The sequence below is a fragment of the Osmerus eperlanus genome, chromosome 24 (genome assembly GCF_963692335.1).
Source record: "Osmerus eperlanus chromosome 24, fOsmEpe2.1, whole genome shotgun sequence".
Taxonomy (NCBI): Eukaryota; Metazoa; Chordata; class Actinopteri; order Osmeriformes; family Osmeridae; genus Osmerus; species Osmerus eperlanus.
The window spans coordinates 9,966,861-9,985,792 of record NC_085041.1 but is presented as its reverse complement, the minus strand read 5'-3'; the positions used below and the strand labels follow the sequence as shown (position 1 = coordinate 9,985,792).

Sequence of the window (18,932 nt, the reverse complement as noted above, 5' to 3'; positions counted from 1 at the left end):
AGACAAAGCACGGTACCATCACACCTTCTCCTACCCCCGACAAGGAAAGGGTCTTCCCCCTTTGTCCTTCTCCCAGAGGAGAAGCTTCAAAGCTTCTGACCCAGCATGGGGTCAGATACAGAGGCCACACGGCCCACAGTATCAGACAAAGGATTTACAAGGAAGAACTTTCTTATGTGGATTTACAAACATATTCTCAAGGACTACATGGCTCATGGACACTATTTCAATGACAGTAGTTGATGTGTTATAATGTGTGTTTTTCCCATTTACTTAGAACGTTGTTTAATTGAGGTTTGATTATAACTTCCCTTCAAGTATAGTTAAGTCAGCCAATCTTGATATCAAAATGATTGTACCATACTAACAAAACCATTTACGAATGTTGTATTGTTATATTCTGAAGTTTGAGCATTCCATGGACAGTTGAAATAACGGAACTCAAAAGGTACAGCTACTTCACACCTAGGAAGATCTCAGGACGACGCCCAGGTGGGGGGAAACTGACCAATGAAAGAGGTCACCTTCACGGGGACCCCCCCCTTGTTCTTTGGAGTATAAAACCCCCAAACGTACAATCACCCCCACTTGTTCGTAGGAATTAAACTGAAGTGAACGCGTCATTTCTAAACTATTCCTCTCAACCTGCAAATTCACTGAGCGCCCGGAACTTTGGCCAAGGATTCCGTTGTTCTATTTTCGTTGGACGATAACGAAACCATTGACTCTACCCTTCTTCGAACCGACAAAAGTAACTACGATTTGCAATATTTCTTACCTGTGACATATTGGCATGTTGTGATTAAATTGTTGATGTTTGATTGTAATTGACAAATGAGTTAGCTTAACCCTTGCTAAGTCAGTTGCCCTTGCTCGTCCATTGTTACCACAAAGGCCTACCTGTCCCTCTCTACCCCTCTCTCTCCCTCCCCCCTTTACACGCGCTCTACACAGCCATTGTGTTGCTCGCCCTCATTTGCATCCAGCCACTGTACTACTCTGACTAACCCATAACTTATCTGGTATTTGTTCATTATAATTACATTCTCCTAAATAAATCATTGTGTATAACATTCGCGTATCACTCACGTTATCTGATCTGCTCTACTTTCATAGAATTCACGACTTAAGATTAGACTGATTATTACGAAGGCTATTATTTAAATATTATTCAATAAGGTTTCCTCTATCCCTTTAACAATAAGAGGTGGTGCCCCCCCCAAGAACTACATACTTTATTATAAATTAAGTATTGCTAATCTTAAACGAGCAAACCCCGCTACATATTGGAGCCCCGTGAGAGGCTTTGAAACAGATTGAAATGAGCGATCTATAACGGAGATACATTTTCCGTCTGAAACCCACCCTCCCACCCTTTTGGTTAAATTAACGCTCCGTTGTATTTAACTATTCCCCCAGATAGCTACGGTTTTAAACACTGTTTGAATACTGTGCTGTGTACTCATTGAATTGGCTTTGTCGTGAACAATTGGCTGTTTGTGTGTAACTAACTAGCTTCGGAAAAGCTAGACTTGAGCGGAGGTACGCGCGTGCGCAGTGACACTGCGACCCGTCTCATTTCATCTTGTGAAACTACAAAGGCAGCGCTTCTAAATGAAGGCATAAGAACCTTTTTATAGAGTCACAACACTACTATTTTGGGACCATACACGCTTCGGAAAGGTGTATTATAGTAGTGTTGGCCATTTGGGTTGAGTAAATCAACCAAGCAACTGATAAGTTGCCATTGTCTAGTTAGAGGTAGATAACAGACATTGATCAGTCCAAAAGGACTTTGATTTTGAAGGAGACTACGCAGCTCTCCACATTAAGCTATATGCTTCTACCTTGTTAAACAATTGGTAAATTGATTAACTTAGCTTTTCGGAAAAAGCTTCACTTTGTTTTGCATGTAATTCAACATTAATGTAAACACTCAACCTCTAGAATCAGTAAAGTAACAGTAAAATAATTATTGAGACAGGAGAAGCTGCTTATTTAACCCTTGTGCTGCCTTCGGGTCACATGACCCAAAGGTTCATAACGAACCATCGTTGTGTTTACCCAATTTCACCCAATACAAAAACAAATAAAAATAATTTTCTTTTAACCTTTGCAATGTGGGGGGTCTGAGACAGCCCACGGTTAAAAGAAAATGCTTCACTTTGTTTTTGTATGCGGTAAAGTTGTCGCAATACGACGGTGGGTCACAATGACTTATGGGTCAGAATGACCCGAAGATAACACAAGGGTTAAGGACCTTTATTGTTGCTTAACCGGAAATAGTTACCTTTCGTGAACAAAGACCTGTAATTTGATTTTCATTCCGCGCACTTAAAAGGGGAAGTTGTCAGAATATCGGCGTTGTTGACCATACTGAACTGTAATCCTATTTACCCCTCATCAATATACAACTTTAACAACAATCGCTAAATAATAATTAAACGTAAAGTGTATTATTTTTAGTTTGCCCACTCTATCTGCGATCAGTCCAAAAGGACTTTTGTTTGGAAGTAGCCGAACAACGCAGCCTGTACTGCCACAATATTGTTAAACAATTCCGAAATTGATAAACTAGCTTTTCGAAAAGAAGCTTCACTGTTTCGCATTCAATTCGAGGTGAATGTAAAACCCTTGCCCAATATAAAGCTACATTATAGATGCAGCAACAATTTAGTTCATTATCTGTTTGATTCTACAAGCTAAACCGGCTAACTTAATGTGCTATAGTATTTAAATACATTGTACTTTCTCAGTCCAGTTTAGGCTAAAACAAATCAACAGCTACTCAATCTAAATTCTCTAATCGTTTATAGATAATATAACAAGATTACTGAAATTAAGATTTAATATAGGCCTAAAAGAATAAATAATTTGTTTGAATCTTTGATCCTGGAAGGTGACTTTAATATTAATTTTAATTTCTGAATATTAATCTCAGTTTTTGATTGTTAATCTTTGAATATTAACTTCTGATTTTAATTTTAATATTAATTTGGTAAACAATTTTTTTAAAATCTTTGATCCTGGGTGGTGACTTTAATGTTAAATTTAATTTCTGAATATTAATCTCAGTTTTTGATTGTTAATCTTTGAATATTAACTTCTGATTTTAACCTTAATATTAATTTGTTAAACAATTTTATTTATTTTCTGAACCTTTGATCCTGGATGGTGACTTTGATATTGATTTTAATTTCTGAATATTAATCTCAGTTTTTGATTGTTAATCTTTGAATATTAACTTCTGATTTTAATTTTAATATTAAGTTGGTAAACAAAAAAAAAAAGGAAAAGAAAAGTATATATATTGTTGCCAAAAAGAGAACCACTACAAAACTAAAGTGCCTATCAACATTATCACAATAGCATTGTGTTAATAACTTCCAGTAGCCGAACCAAACATGTCTCACCTCACGGAAGCTGAGAAACTGATTGTCCACCTATCCGAAAAAGAAAACCCAAGATATGTGGAAACGCTGACCGATCTAAATTCCGATATGATCACCAGGAAAACTCAAGAAGTGGTCATAGAAAATGTAGGCCAAATATTGAGCAAATCCCAAATTGTCAAATGCCTATCCAGCCTCGGTCTCAACTATGCTGCACTACTCAGGTTATCAATAACAAAAGTCAACACACAATGGACACAGGCTCTCCAGGATCGAGAGGATGCTACCAAGGCGGCACAAAGAGAACAAGAGCACAGGAAACGATTGGAACAGGAAACCAGCAACCTGGCTGTGGAACTGGAAAGAGCTAAGACACAACTAATGGAAAAGGAAATAACCCTCAAAGATGCCCTCAAAGAAAAAGAAAAGGAACAGGACCGACGGGAGCTAATGGAACAAGAAACCAGTGACCTGACTGGAGAACTGGATAGAGCTAGACAACAGCTAATGGAACAGGAAACAACCCTCAGGGATGCCCTCAAGGCGAAAGAAACTGAACAAGATATCCGGGAAACACTTCAACAGGAGAACAAGGAACTCGCTACGGAACTGGGAGACCTAAAAGAAGAAATGCAGGGGGTTCAGAAAAGCAAAAAGGACTCAACCGCCCTCATGGAAAACACAATTAAGATATTGGATGAAGCTAATGAAAAAGTAGGAGACTACGACCACCTAAAAGAAGAATTGCACACTCTCTACACAAAATTCCAACACCTGGACCAAGATCTCTCACACATCACAGCTGACAGGGAGACAATGAAGGAGGAGTTACATGAAACAAAAGTGGAACTACTATCTACCATTCATAAGCTGAACAAAGCGAACGCCACGATCCTAGACAAAGAAAACTCAAACACCGACCGAAGGTGGAGAACTGACATCAGAGAAATGGATCTGCAACCAAGAAACCAGTACCCAAGACAGCTGCAATCACCCGAAGCACCGCTCCACTCAGAATACGAAACAAGAAGACCATATAGGGATACATCCCCTCCCAGCCAATCTCTGTACCAAGCTGACACGAATCCACGAAGAACGAGGGGAACAGAAGATGTGGAGCAGCAGAGCAGAAGACTGTATGACCAGAAAATGGAGCTACAATTCCAACCTGAACGTCGCGGTCAGACCACAGCCCCAAACAGATGGTATGACGATGATGAACCCTCACGTCCAGCCTATCCACAAAATGCATGGGAAATGCATGACCTGCCACCAGCAGTGTCACTAGATCTGCTATTGAAAATTAGCAGGAACATAGAGAAGTTCGATCCAGACAATCCCACTCAGAGCATTGAGATGTATCTAGAACAACTGAACTCTAATCTCGAACGCCTGCCTACAGCTACAGACGCGGACAAGCTGTACCTGTTGAAGAACACCTCTTCCAGCTCAATCAGAGCCCTGCTTGACAGGCAACCTGCTGGAGAACGCCACAGCTATGACATGGCTTGCCGAACCCTCAAGGCTTGGCACTCAGAAAGTAAAGGCTCCTGCTGCACTACCGCCCTGCACACAAAACAAAAGGCCAACGAAAACCCAAAGACATTCTATGAGAGGCTCCGGAAAGCCTATTTCGCAACAGAAAACCAACCCGGAGGAGAAGAAACTCCCATGTTCAAGTCAGTGTTCATCAACAACCTCTACCAATCCATAAAACCCTTCATGACGACCTTCGCGAACCAGGAAACCATGACGGCTCTGCAGCTGAGGGACATGGCATATAAATCATGGGCGAACAACAATCGATCCCAAGACTCAAATGTCCATGTGGTGGAATCAGACTCAAACAACACTCCTATCACGCAAGAAACCACTCAACAAGACCCACACCGTACAAAAACGAACACAACAGCCCTGGACGACATCCGTCAGACCCAGCATGACTAGAAGGCCCCAACACGGAAATCACACCTCAAATGCTCCCCATTGGATGGAAGAAAGGGAACAGGACCCGAAAACACCACAAACCCACAAGAAGACGACCTCCAGAAACAACAACACACAAACAAGCCCCACAGTTACACACATTTCTGGGTGAGCTTTCCAGAAAAGGAAGAGCTAACCGAAGCTATGTCCCCATCACACTTGAAGATGAAGTGCCCTGCGAAGGATTGCTGGACACGGGTGCAGAAATCTGCCTGATTGCACCCACCTTGGCCGCTCAGCTAAAAGGAATAGCCAGGTCAAACAGAAGATGGATTAAAAGTGAAGATAGTGAATTCAACATCACAAGCTTCACCCAAAACAAAGCTCCATTCACAGAGACGCTGTACTTGAAGCTAACGTTTGGGGAAATGTCCCTAATCCACCCCATCCATGTCTCACCGCTTGAGACCGAAAAGCTGCTGATTGGACACGATCTACTCAACAGACTGGAACCCCTCATTGACTTCAAACGAAACCAGATGTGGACCAACGTCGAGAAGCCCTATCCACTGCCTCACCCTGAAGTCCAAAACACAGTCTTCACAGTAGAAGGGGGGGGGAGATTCCACGTCTGATCCACATCTCTCAGAAGAGGACCGAATCCATGAGTTAGATGGCCGCTCCAGACCGCCCCAGAGCTACGCCACTCACCCATCAAGACACAAGATTCAAACAAAATCAACACAACGCCATGACCATCAGAAACCCACCTGCGACGAGAAGCATCACAGGTCCAAAAGAAGTCATATGATGCCAACTGGATGAGAGTGCAGAAAGTAGGAAGACCTACTATGGCCACCAAGCATCCCAGAAGAAGCACCCCAGCTGCAACAAGCTGGCACAACCCGGAAGAAACCATCACTACTCGCGGGGACAACAGGCCATGCACAGAGGCCTGGCCTGGCCTTATACCAGCAACCTGACCCTGTCAAACTGCTGACGAAACAAGTGCACAACAGGTGCCTTGGCCAAAATGCCTCAAAGTTCAAGAATGAATGTTCCTTTAAACCAAAAATAATAGGAAAATACTGTCATGAGACAAATATGGCTCCACCAATCTATCACATTTTTTAATCTGTTACCAGAAAACCCAACATGAATGACCTTGAGGTACTGTCAAAATAATAGGCTACAACGCCTCATAACCAAACTACCCTGGCCCCTGACAAATGAGGTTTATGACTCCAGGAAGTCAAAGCCCACTCCCACTCCTATCATTTTATTTTATTTTAATCTTTCTCCTTTCTTTCCCTTTCCTTTTTCCTTTTATTTCCTTTCATTTTTAGGCATAGAACCTTAGCCCAGAGAAACTTAGTAATAGGACCCAAGTTAGCCCCATTGATTCCTACATTGTTTAGAGTCCACTCATGCCAATGTGTCCAGTAGAAATGCTATCGTACTGTCGTGTTTGTCTGTTCTCTGCTCTTCTTACGTGCCAACAGCCCGACGACGTCGAATCATCGGACGTTGCCAGCAGGGGGATCTGTAGCACAGTCCACAGACAAAGCACGGTACCATCACACCTTCTCCTACCCCCGACAAGGAAAGGGTCTTCCCCCTTTGTCCTTCTCCCAGAGGAGAAGCTTCAAAGCTTCTGACCCAGCATGGGGTCAGATACAGAGGCCACACGGCCCACAGTATCAGACAAAGGATTTACAAGGAAGAACTTTCTTATGTGGATTTACAAACATATTCTCAAGGACTACATGGCTCATGGACACTATTTCAATGACAGTAGTTGATGTGTTATAATGTGTGTTTTTCCCATTTACTTAGAACGTTGTTTAATTGAGGTTTGATTATAACTTCCCTTCAAGTATAGTTAAGTCAGCCAATCTTGATATCAAAATGATTGTACCATACTAACAAAACCATTTACGAATGTTGTATTGTTATATTCTGAAGTTTGAGCATTCCATGGACAGTTGAAATAACGGAACTCAAAAGGTACAGCTACTTCACACCTAGGCAGATCTCAGGACGACGCCCAGGTGGGGGGAAACTGACCAATGAAAGAGGTCACCTTCACGGGGACCCCCCCCCTTGTTCTTTGGAGTATAAAACCCCCAAACGTACAATCACCCCTCCTTGTTCGTAGGAATTAAACTGAAGTGAACGCGTCATTTCTAAACTATTCCTCTCAACCTGCAAATTCACTGAGCGCCCGGAACTTTGGCCAAGGATTCCGTTGTTCTATTTTCGTTGGACGATAACGAAACCATTGACTCTACCCTTCTTCAAACCGACAAAAGTAACTACGATTTGCAATATTTCTTACCTGTGACATATTGGCATGTTGTGATTAAATTGTTGATGTTTGATTGTAATTTACAAATGAGTTAGCTTAACCCTTGCTAAGTCAGTTGCCCTTGCTCGTCCATTGTTACCACAAAGGCCTACCTGTCCCTCTCTACCCCTCTCTCTCCCTCCCCCCTTTACACGCGCTCTACACAGCCATTGTGTTGCTCGCCCTCATTTGCATCCAGCCACTGTACTACTCTGACTAACCCATAACTTATCTGGTATTTGTTCATTATAATTACATTCTCCTAAATAAATCATTGTGTATAACATTCGCGTATCACTCACGTTATCTGATCTGCTCTACTTTCATAGAATTCACGACTTAAGATTAGACTGATTATTACGAAGGCTATTATTTAAATATTATTCAATAAGGTTTCCTCTATCCCTTTAACAATAAGAGGTGGTGCCCCCCCAAGAACTACATACTTTATTATAAATTAAGTATTGCTAATCTTAAACGAGCAAACCCCGCTACAGTGCATAATATCATCCAAAGATTCAGAGAATCTGGAACTCTGGTCTCTGTGCGTAAGGGTCAAGGCCAGAAAACCATACTGGATGCCTGTGATCTTCGGGCCCTTAGACGGCACTGCAGCAAATACAGGAATGCTACTGTAATGGAAATCCCAACATGGTCTCAGGAATACTTCCAGAAAACATTGTCGGTGAACACAATCCACCGTGCCATTCGCTGTTGCCGGCTAAAACTCTATAGGTCAAAAAAGAAGCCATATCTAAACATGATCCAGAAGCGCAGGCGTTTTCTCTGGGCCAAGGCTCATTTCAAAAGGACTGTGGCAAAGTGGAAAACTGTTCTGTAGTCAGACGAATCAAAATTAAGTTATTTTTGAAGAACTGGGGCGCCATGTCATCCAGACTAAAGAGGACAAGGACAACCCAAGTTGTTATCAGCGCTCAGTTCAGAAGCCTGCATCTCTGATGGTATGGGGTTGCATGAGTGCGTGTGGCATGGGCAGCTTACACATCTGGAAAGGCACCATCAATGCTGAAAGGTATATCCAAGTTCTAGAACAACATATACTCCCATCCAGACGTCGTCTCTTTCAGGGAAGACCTTGCATTTTCCAACAGGACAATGCCAGACCACATACTGCATCAATTACAACATCATGGCTGCGTAGAAGAAGCATCCGGGTACTGAAATGGCCAGCCTGCAGTCCAGATCTTTCACCCATACAAAACATTTGGTGCATCATAAAGAGGAAGATTCGACAAAGAAGACCTAAGACAGTTGAGCAACTAGAAGCCTGTAGTAGACAAGAATGGGACAACATTCCTACTCCTAAACTTGAGCAACTTGTCTCCTCAGTCCCCAGACGTTTGCAGACTGTTATAAAAAGAAGAGGGGATGCCACACAGTGGTAAACATGGCCTTGTCCCAACTTTTTTGAGATGTGTTGATGCCATGAAATGTAAAATCAACTTAATTTTCCCTCAAAATGATACATTTTCTCAGTTTAAACATTTGATATGTCATCTATGTTGTATTCTGAATAAAATATTGAAATTTGAAACTTCCACATCATTGCATCCTGTTTTTATTCACAATTTGTACAGTGTCCCAACTTTTTGGGAATCGGGTTTGTAGATAAGAAAATAATTTTGTATTAAGACTAAATGGAAACCCAAACAATCTCAGTGTTAGATATCCAGAGATCCAAAATATATGAAAATATGTATTTTATAATGTAATGTATTGTATAAGACATCGATGCCATTGATTGCCCCTCACGTTCCCCAGACCTGAATCAGTTTGGGATGTTATGTATCGGTGCATCCAGCACAGGCAAGTAGCGATACAGACTGTCCAAGAGCTCAACGATGCCCTGATCCAGATCTTTGAGGACATGCGTACGCTGGTTTTCACGCACACGGTGTGATGTATAAAAAATAATGTGACGTGAGAATGTGCGGGCTGTCACGCAAACTTTTGAGCAGATGGGAGAATGTGAGTGCCGTTTGCAAAGTCTTGTCTGGCTCTGTAACGTGGCGAATTCTAACTGAGAAGTGCCGAAACTCACCAAACATTAAAAAGTTTCCACTTCAGTTACTGTCATAAGTCTATGACGTTGACTATTCAAAAAACATAATTACCTCTGCTAATAAAAGTTTGATCATTGATGTGGATGATTCACATCAAAATTACAAAAACCCAAACGGGAAATGTTATTAACTGTTAAATCCCCCACCACATAAAGGTCCCATGACATGAAATGTTCATGGGCCTGCCTTTGGTTCCCCAGTGGCTAGAAATTTCGAAAGGTAAACCAAGCCCTGAGTATTCTTCTCCGCCTTTGAGAAAATGAAAGCTGAAACGCTCGGTTTTGAAAATGCTGGTTTTATGACGTCATAAGAGTGAAGGTTACCTCCCCTTTCTCTGCTTTGCCCGCACAGAGAATTTGGCCCACCAATGAGAAAATGAGCTAAGACCGTGCGAGCGCGATATTGGTTTTCCCTCGAGACATCATGGCTTGCAAACGACCGAAGCATGGCAGTTAGCCCCGCCTCTTTCTTCCTAATGGCATTTAAAGCTACAGACACAGAAACAACACGTCCTGAGGAAAGCTCATTGTGGGACTGCTCGTAGTGGCTGTAATTCTGCACCCAGGCTGAATTTCGGAAAAGAAACTTCAGATACAGTATTAGGGGACCACTAAGGCCGATATAAAAGCATCTAAAAACAGCATGTCATGGGATCTTTAGTAACTTCTGTTAAACTTGAGGGTGTCAAACGAACGACAACATTTACATTTACTTTTAGTCATAAAAGAAGCAGTCATAAGAAGATTGGTGATGCGGCCTTTGTCAATTACGCCCCAAAACTATGGAACAAATTACCCATAAATATTAGAGAAGCAAACACACAAGACATTTTCAAAAGACAGCTTAAAACCTATCTTTTTACCAAAACATTTAACACATTTTATCTCATTAGGGTTTTACTACTTTTATTTATTTATTATTATTTTATTACTGTTTTTTGTATCCGAGAGACCGCAGATAGATTGCGGCTAGTCTGGGTTGTTATATGTTTTGGAAACTGCAAAGGCAGCTCGAGTCTAAGACAGATTCGAGAGACCGCAGATAGATTGCGGCTGGTCTGGGTTGTTATATGTTTTGGAAACTGCAGAGGCAGCTTGAGTCTAAGACGGTCTCGAGACACCGCAAAGACTGCGGCTTGTATTTTGTTTTGTTACATTTTAATTTTTAATTTATTTTTATTACTTTTATCGGTTGTATGATTGTTTTTATTATTATTGTTTTTATTGATTTTATGTAAAGCACATTGAGCTGCAATTCTTGTATGAAATGTGCTATAGCACAACGTCATTTTGCACGGCCGGGAATCGAACTGGCAACCTTCTGATAAAAAGCCCAATTCCCTAACCGTTCAGCCATCTTACTCCATCTGACAAAATCACTCAGGAAATGCATGTCACTCTCTGTATATATCTCGGTTAATATTGCACGCAGCACAGATTATTTACCACATATAAAATATATACTCGCTGTGCAACTACAAGATAGGAAATGAAATTGTCTCTGTGAGCCTGACTGGCTCATCCATGACGCACAGGAGGCATGTTTTTTAATTTCGAGTTTTACATCGGACCATTTCTTCTTAATTTCTGCCATGGTCCAGTTCTCCGAACCCACAGCATTTACGTCCCTAGTGACAGTTTTCCACTCCGCCGACTTTCTTTTGTTGCTAATACCTGATGACAGGGCGCCAAACAGGACACATTTCCTCGCCTCCACCTCTGTTGTTAGAACCTCGATCTCAGTCTGTGAAATTGTTCTTTTTTGCGTGTTTAGCCATTTTAATTCAGAAATAAAATGCATTCATAGGCCATCTGCATATTCATTTATGGGAGGAGGCAAGGCGGGGTCAGTGGCTTGTTCACGTGCGGTCAATCATGTTGATTGTGATTTATAAAGTAAAGGTGCACAGGACCTGAGGCCTGTTCCATAAAGCGAGTTTACCAAATAAGCCAGACTCATGTCAGTTAGTCTGACTCATTTCTAGTTCATTCGGTTCCATAAAGCTAGCTCAACGTAGTTCAAACTCGGTTACTATGGCAACTTAGGCTGCGAAACTAGTCTGGTCCGGGGCAGGTTAACTGTCAGGCTTAGCGTGATTTGGTGCTTAACCAGACCTTCCTGTAACACTGACCCAACGGGAAAACGATGATTTACCACGGATAGTCTCATTTTCTTATTCTCATCAGTTCAATATGTTCAACATTGATAGAAAATCAACTTAAATAGCCTACATAGGCTACAACATTTAGCCTAATGTATTAAACGATGATGAACAATGATTTGATACACGCCACGTTAAACATAGCCTATGGCTAGCCTAGTTTGTGATTTCAAATGTTTAGGCATCAGGGAGGCCTATCTCAATCAAAATTATCCAAGTATAATTATCATAGCTATATAGTTGTTAACAGTAGTCTACAATTGCAAAACAAACCTAAATACATAGGCTACGTCTATATCCTCCATTTTCCCGACACAACCATGTTAAAAAGTTAGGCTACTGGGTAATGTATTGATTAATAGTAGGCTATTTATTTAAAACAATGTCAAAAAAGTACATTTACATGTGTTTAGAGGGTGTCTGTTTTTTAATCAACGAAGTAAAGGTCTAAAAAAGGACCTCGACCTACGTAGCCTATCGTTCACGTCAATCATGGCGTGTCGTTTCATTTTGATGAAGCGGTGGATGAGGGTGCTGTCATAGTACAAGGCTTAAAGGGAACGTTCTTTCTGTAAAAAGTCACGTGGCCGTGTGCATTGCTTTTGCCGTGGTGGATTGTATGATCCATGTTTTACCTCTCGGGCTGCTTAAGAATAGGGTGCACGCGCAATTAGCTTGACTACTTAAATCTGACTTGAATTAGTAGGACTGCGTGAGCTGAAATTGGCCTTTATGGAACCGCTTTAGCCCCGCTTGACTTGTTAAGCTAATTCAAGTCTGGTTTGGGACTTTAAGTCCAACTTATTTGTGCGGCCTTTATGGAACAGGCCCCTGGTGTACGACCGGTTTTATACATGTGAATATTTCTGTGCGTAGGTTCTTTTTCTAACCCTTTGGCGAGCACAACCATTGTTCTCTCACAAATATATTTATTATTTTTGTTTCTTTTTGCCCCCCTAATGATCCGTCAATATTTGGACTATATAGACAACGTCAGTGTCAAAAGTTTCATCTTGGTAGCGATTGAGTTGCTTGTATTTTTATTTACGTTCCGTTGCACGGTTTAGGTTGAAATTACGTTTTTGTGGCAAAAAGTGCCTTGTGTCAACGAAGGGAACTCGGTGCTAGCCTACGTCACAACGTCAGCACACGTTAGCAACGACGCATGGATACAACGTGCATTGCTGTTGCACAGCGAGTATCGTATCGTGCCGTGGGGTATTAGCAGCATATGTACATTTAAGCAAATCAAGACTTGCATTTACAGTAAGTAATGTCACATTAAATAATGTATTTGAACTCAAGCTTGTGTGGTGCGTCGCTGTCTTCAATGCCAAAGCATAAACTTTGTCAAAAGAAACGTTCTCATTTCCGACGCTTTCAAACAATCACAAACAGCAGCTAGCTTGCTCGTAGCAAACTTCTTTTGAATTAGCCATTTCCCCCTAAATAAATGTCAAGCTTATTTACGTTTTTGGGGGCATATTTTCAGTTAGCAGATGGTACTGTTTGAATCGCGATTCCATCTGAAATACTGCCGTTGACAACGTTGTTACAATAGCTTGTTTTAAAGGGGGTTCTTAATTAATTATGCAATATGAGTAAAATGCTTGAAAATATCACTAGAAAGGAAAAACTTAAGGGGACGGACCCATCTGCAACCGACGCAAGCAAGCGCACCCTACAATTTCCCCAGAAATTGTACCCTCCATAGTTGCTGCTTGCATCTATATTTATTACCATTATTGTTACCGCTATGTCTTAACATAAGAATTCTGTTTACCTGTCTATAGGTAATGGTTATGTGGTGAAGCAAATGCACATCAACATTTTGCATAGGCTATACATATTTTACTATACATATAAATCTTATTTAGGTTCTAACCGTCTAAATTACATATTTGTGCAAGGGAGTCCTTGCAACATCTGCTGAATTGAACAGGAATAAAATAGCTTTTAACTATTTTTTTCCGGTGTGATAAAAAAAACTACAATACATATCTAGAATAAGTCAAGAAAGCAGGATCCTGGAATTTGATTGTTATTCTTCACTGCAGTGAAATGACACCCTGTCTGAAAGCATGAAAAGGTCTATAACCTTTCAAGGGGGATTTCTCTACTAGAGCATTCAAGGTTTACCAACATTCATATGCATATCTTCAACTATTTTCACATTTCAATGTATGACACATCATTTGAAAGTTTACAATCTGCACTTTCACAATCTGTAAAAAACTGAGAAATTACCTTGGCTTGCCTTTCAAAATAACGTGTCACATATGGTAATTCTGCAAACATGAGTTTGTGCACGAATAGTATTAAGCAAAAATAGTGTAACCAGTGGAAGAGATTACATTCTGTGACTTACTTAAAACCGTAAGAGAGGGATAAAATACAGCTTCTGTAAAGAGATTACGCAAAGCTATATGTTAGAAGCAGCAGAGAGTCAAATAGAAAAACAAGAGCGACATTGACAAAAGCATCAGCAGCAGAACAGGTTAGAGAGGGGCAGCAGAGCCACAGCCAGCTGTTCAAGAAGAGAGGGGATAAATTGATATAAAGAAATCAGGGGGGGGGGAACAGTCAGAGAGTAAGGGATGAGAGAGAGACAGAAATACTGAGAGACAGTACACTGCAAACAAAACAAAAACAGGGGTCATCTTACCCAACATCCTGCTTTACATGCAGACTGCACTTAGCTAGCATAGAGGAGAAGGAAGGAGATGGGGAAGCCAAGAGAGGAAAGCCATCAGCATCAGCTTCGTTAGAATGCCATCAGTCTCATCAGCCACATGGAAAAGTCACTTTTCTACTGCACTCCACAAGGGGAATGAGTGGAGGATGTGGGTGCAATGATAAGGGCTGCTCACAGAAGACAAAAACAAAACACAAACCAATCCCAAGTAAATTAACTGTTAATACTAAAGACATACAGTGAAGCTGAAACCTCGGCAGGCATCGCAGCCAATTAAGATCAAATAATTGAGATGGAGGAGTTTGGTCAGGTTAGTGTTGAGAATATCGAATCCCTTTGCTGGTTGTGTACAGCATGGTGACATATACTGACCTGGGCTTGAGACAGCACTAGTTGTGGTAGGTTCAATAATTGCTACAGGAAAAAGGGGGGAGAGGGAAAAAAGAGGACATTCATGTATTATTAACAGAATGGAGACAAAAAAGAAAAGAACAAAAAAACATGCAAGGAGAAAGGACAGGGAAATGATGACCAAACAATATTCATGTGTAAGGACTGGCATCTTTCATTGCAAGGTTCCATATGCTCAATGGATAAAAAACCTCCCCCACCAGATTTAGAAATTAATCAGGAATCTTTAGGGGGTTAGAACTTTTTCAACAAAATCCAAAACGTTAGAGCAGTGAACAGAGATGAAGAAACTGGCTTTTTTGAGGGAACCCTGTCCCATTCTGATTAACTTATGAATTAATTTCTGACTGAGCCACTAGGGGAATTAAGGAAATGTAATCATTTAAATGTGTGTGCATCTGGGTTTTTGTCTAAGAAGGCTGTACTGTACACCAGTGGCAATTTTAGACCCTTTTTAGGGGTGCTCAAGCACTCCTAAATTTCATCTCAGCACCCCTAAAAATTTTTTTTTATATATTGTTTATTATCATTTGATGCTGGTAGTTTGTGAAGAAAAGCACATCCTTAGTTTTTTTCATTCATTCAATATTATGCATAATAATACATAAATGTATTAATTGTTATCCAGTGAAATTAGTTATTTATTAGCATGGGTGTTTAGCACTTATGCAAGGAATTGTTTTCATGTCACATTCTCATTGGGGCTGAGCACCCCTAAAGGTGCTCAGACTCTCGCTGCTCAACGCTATTCCCGGAGTGGTGGGATCATGCGATGAAATTGAGTTACAAACTTTGACTGCTTTTTTCGCACAAGCTCACACCTGCCGAATTACGAACCCTGTCAAACAGACAACTTTTACTCAACAACAGCGGGGGCTAAATCCAGGTACTCAAAACACCGAAAAAAAAAAATTCTAACTCTCAATCAGGCCAAACTGATCTGGGACTCACAATCAAAACCAAAAGGATTACTCTTTGGTCATTTAAATATGCATTGTCTCAAAAAGCATTCAGATATAACACTTACTGCTCCACTCCAACCTGGACTTCCTTGGACTCTGAAACATGGCTTAAAAAACATTCTCCCACGGCTGCCTTTGATATTTCCGGATATAATGTGTTTAGGAGAGACCAAAACAAGGGGCGGGGAGTTGTTAATCTATGTTAAGAATACAATTAAATGTAGCCTAATTGAATGGTCACAGGATCAGGAGTTGGAGTGTTTTGGGTTGAACATCCCCTTGTCCCCTTAAATGTCTATATCGCCCACCATTAGCTAATAATCATTTTTATGATTGTCTCCATAGTATCCTTAAACAATGTGATAGCACAAAAGAACTAATACTAATGGGCGACTTCAATATAAACTGGGACAAAAAAAAGAAAGAAACTAAAGGAGATAACAAATAAATTCAATCTAACCCAACTGATACAAGGACCAACAAGAGTAACCAACTCGTCCCAGACACAAATTGATCTAATTTTCACAAACAGGCCAGAGAGAATAACTACATCATATAACATGCTCACTGGGCTGTCAGATCACAATATCACACTTATGGTAAGAAAACTAACCAGAAAACGATTTGCAAATTCTAAATCAAATTAATTTTATGAGACAATCCCTAAAAATGAATTGAATAATCTAGAAAATGTGATTAAAGGAACTGATTGGTCCACAATTCTAGACAATGAGGACACCGAGGATAGCTGCTGCACCTTCTTGAGTACCATTAGTGAAATAATAACACGAAAAGGGTGAAACGTAAACATAGACGTAAAAACTTAGCATGGCTTAATGACAGTTTGTGGCAACAAATGAAAGAGAGAGACTCAGCTTTGAAGAGAGCCCTTAAGACTGGGAACAGTAGTGATAGATACACCTTCACAGGTCTTCGAAATAAAGTATTGAGAAATATAAGAAAAGCTAAGGCAGATTTTTAAATTTGTATCATTAATGAGGAACAAGGATATGGTAAACTTATTTGGAGAAATCTAAATTAGTTAATTGGTAGGAGTAATGAAGACGGACCATGGACTTCTGAGATCAAAATTAATGGAACTCTGATCCAAGAGAATGATTTGATAGCGAGCACCTTTAATGATTTTTGTATAAACTCAGTTAAGGTATTAGCTCAAAGCATCCCACCGGTAACTACACGCACTGTCCTCATAGATGATAGTATCCCCATTTTTTTTATTAGGGAAATATCTGAATCAGCAGTGATACAAATTATAAATTTCCTCAGACACTCAAAAGCCAAGGATGCATATGGTTTGGACACCATATTTTTGAAGTCACATAAGGAGTCCCTTGCTTGCCCCATTGCTCACTTGATTAACCTTTCCATTAGGCATAATCTTTTTTCAAGCTCCTGGAAAAAAGGGAATTGTAAGCTATTGTCTCAAACTACAGGCCCATCAGTATTCTATCAGGGATTTCCAAGGTGTATCAAAAATGGGTAGCAGAACAGCTGACAGCACACTTAAACCTAGGTAACACCCCTCTGCACCCAATGCAGTTTGGATTCTGCGCTAATCACTCTACGGAGACAGCTAACTGCTACTTCCTAGAAAATGTTAAGTCCAAATTGGATAGAGGTGGGGTAGTTTGCGCAATTCTCTTGGATCTTAAGAAGGCTTTTGACACTGTGAATCACCAGACACTGTTAGCAAAATTATCATATTTTAATTTATCAGCAGAAGCCACAAAATGGATGAAGTCATATTTGGCTGATAGGACTCAAAGTGTACACTTTGGAAGTAGCCTTTCTCCATACCTCAGTAATAATATTGGTGTACCCCAGGGGTCAGTATTGGGACCGATCCTGTTTAGAATGTACATTAATGATTTACCATCAGTGTGTCCATCTATTAATGTTCAAATGTATGCAGATGACACTGTTATTTATACACATGCAAAAACCAAAGAACAGGCTGCCACTAAACTAACTGCAGCTTTGGTCCATGTCTCTGACTGGCTAAAAATGTCATCCCTACACTTGAACACAAATAAAACAGTCTGTATGTTCTTCTCCAAGAAATCATCAAATGCACAGCCCCCTGATGTCTTTATTGAAGGAGAAAAGCTCACAGCTGTATCTGTCTGCCTGTTTGTGGACTTCAGCTCTGCCTTCAACACCATCATCCCTGCCCTGCTTCAGGACAAGCTCTCCCAGCTGAACGTGTCTGACTCCACCTGCAGATGGATCACAGACTTCCTGTCTGTGATCCGGGGGATGAGTCTGACTATAGGTGGGAAGCTGACAACCTGGTGACCTGGTGTAGCCATAACAACTTAGAGCTCAATGCTCTTAAGACAGTGGAGATGGTTGTGGACTTCAGGAAGAATACAGCCCCACTCACCCCCATCACCCTGTGCGACTCCCCAGTCAACACTGTGGAGTCCTTCCGCTTCCTGGGCACCATCCTCTCCCAGGACCTCAAGTGGGAACTGAACATCAGCTCCCTCACCAAAAAAGCACAACAGAGGATGTACTTCCTACGGCAGCTCAAGAAATTCAACCTGCCAAAGACAATGATGGTGCACTTCTACACAGCCATCATTGAGTCCATCCTCACCTCTTCATTACCATCTGGTACGCTGCTGCCACTGCCAAGGACAAGAGCAGACTGCAGCATATCATCCGCACTGCTGAGAAGGTGATCGGCTGCAATCTGCCTACCTTCGAGGACCTGCATACCTCGAGGACCCTGAGGCGTGCGAGGAAGATTGTGGCCGACCCCTCCCACCCTGGCCACTCCCTGTTCCAGCTACTCCCCTCCGGCAGAAGGCTGCGGTCCATCAGGACCAAAACCTCACGCCATAAGAACAGTTTCTTTCCATCTGCTACTGGCCTCTTCAACAAGGCCAAGGACTCCCATTGACATTCATTCACTTATTTAACTATTATAA

At 41.1% G+C, this 18,932-nt stretch overlaps 1 protein-coding gene across 5 annotated transcripts in view; it reads right to left on the bottom strand.

Annotated features, from left to right (window-relative positions):
• Positions 1-18,932, bottom strand: part of negr1 (neuronal growth regulator 1) — a 227,218-nt gene that overhangs the window by 40,560 nt on the left and 167,726 nt on the right. Inside the window, exons 7-9 of one of the 5 annotated variants that reach the window (XM_062451018.1) lie at positions 14,978-15,019; positions 14,576-14,609; positions 14,279-14,311 (exon numbers count right to left, since the gene is read on the bottom strand). The exons of 1 other annotated variant lie outside the window; for it this stretch is intronic. In XM_062451018.1, coding sequence (XP_062307002.1) covers positions 14,279-14,311; positions 14,576-14,609; positions 14,978-15,019 — 109 coding nt within the window. The remainder of the gene's footprint in view (positions 1-14,278; positions 14,312-14,575; positions 14,610-14,977; positions 15,020-18,932) is intronic. 3 more of the 5 variants (XM_062451019.1, XM_062451020.1, XM_062451021.1) reach the window with 3 other exon arrangements.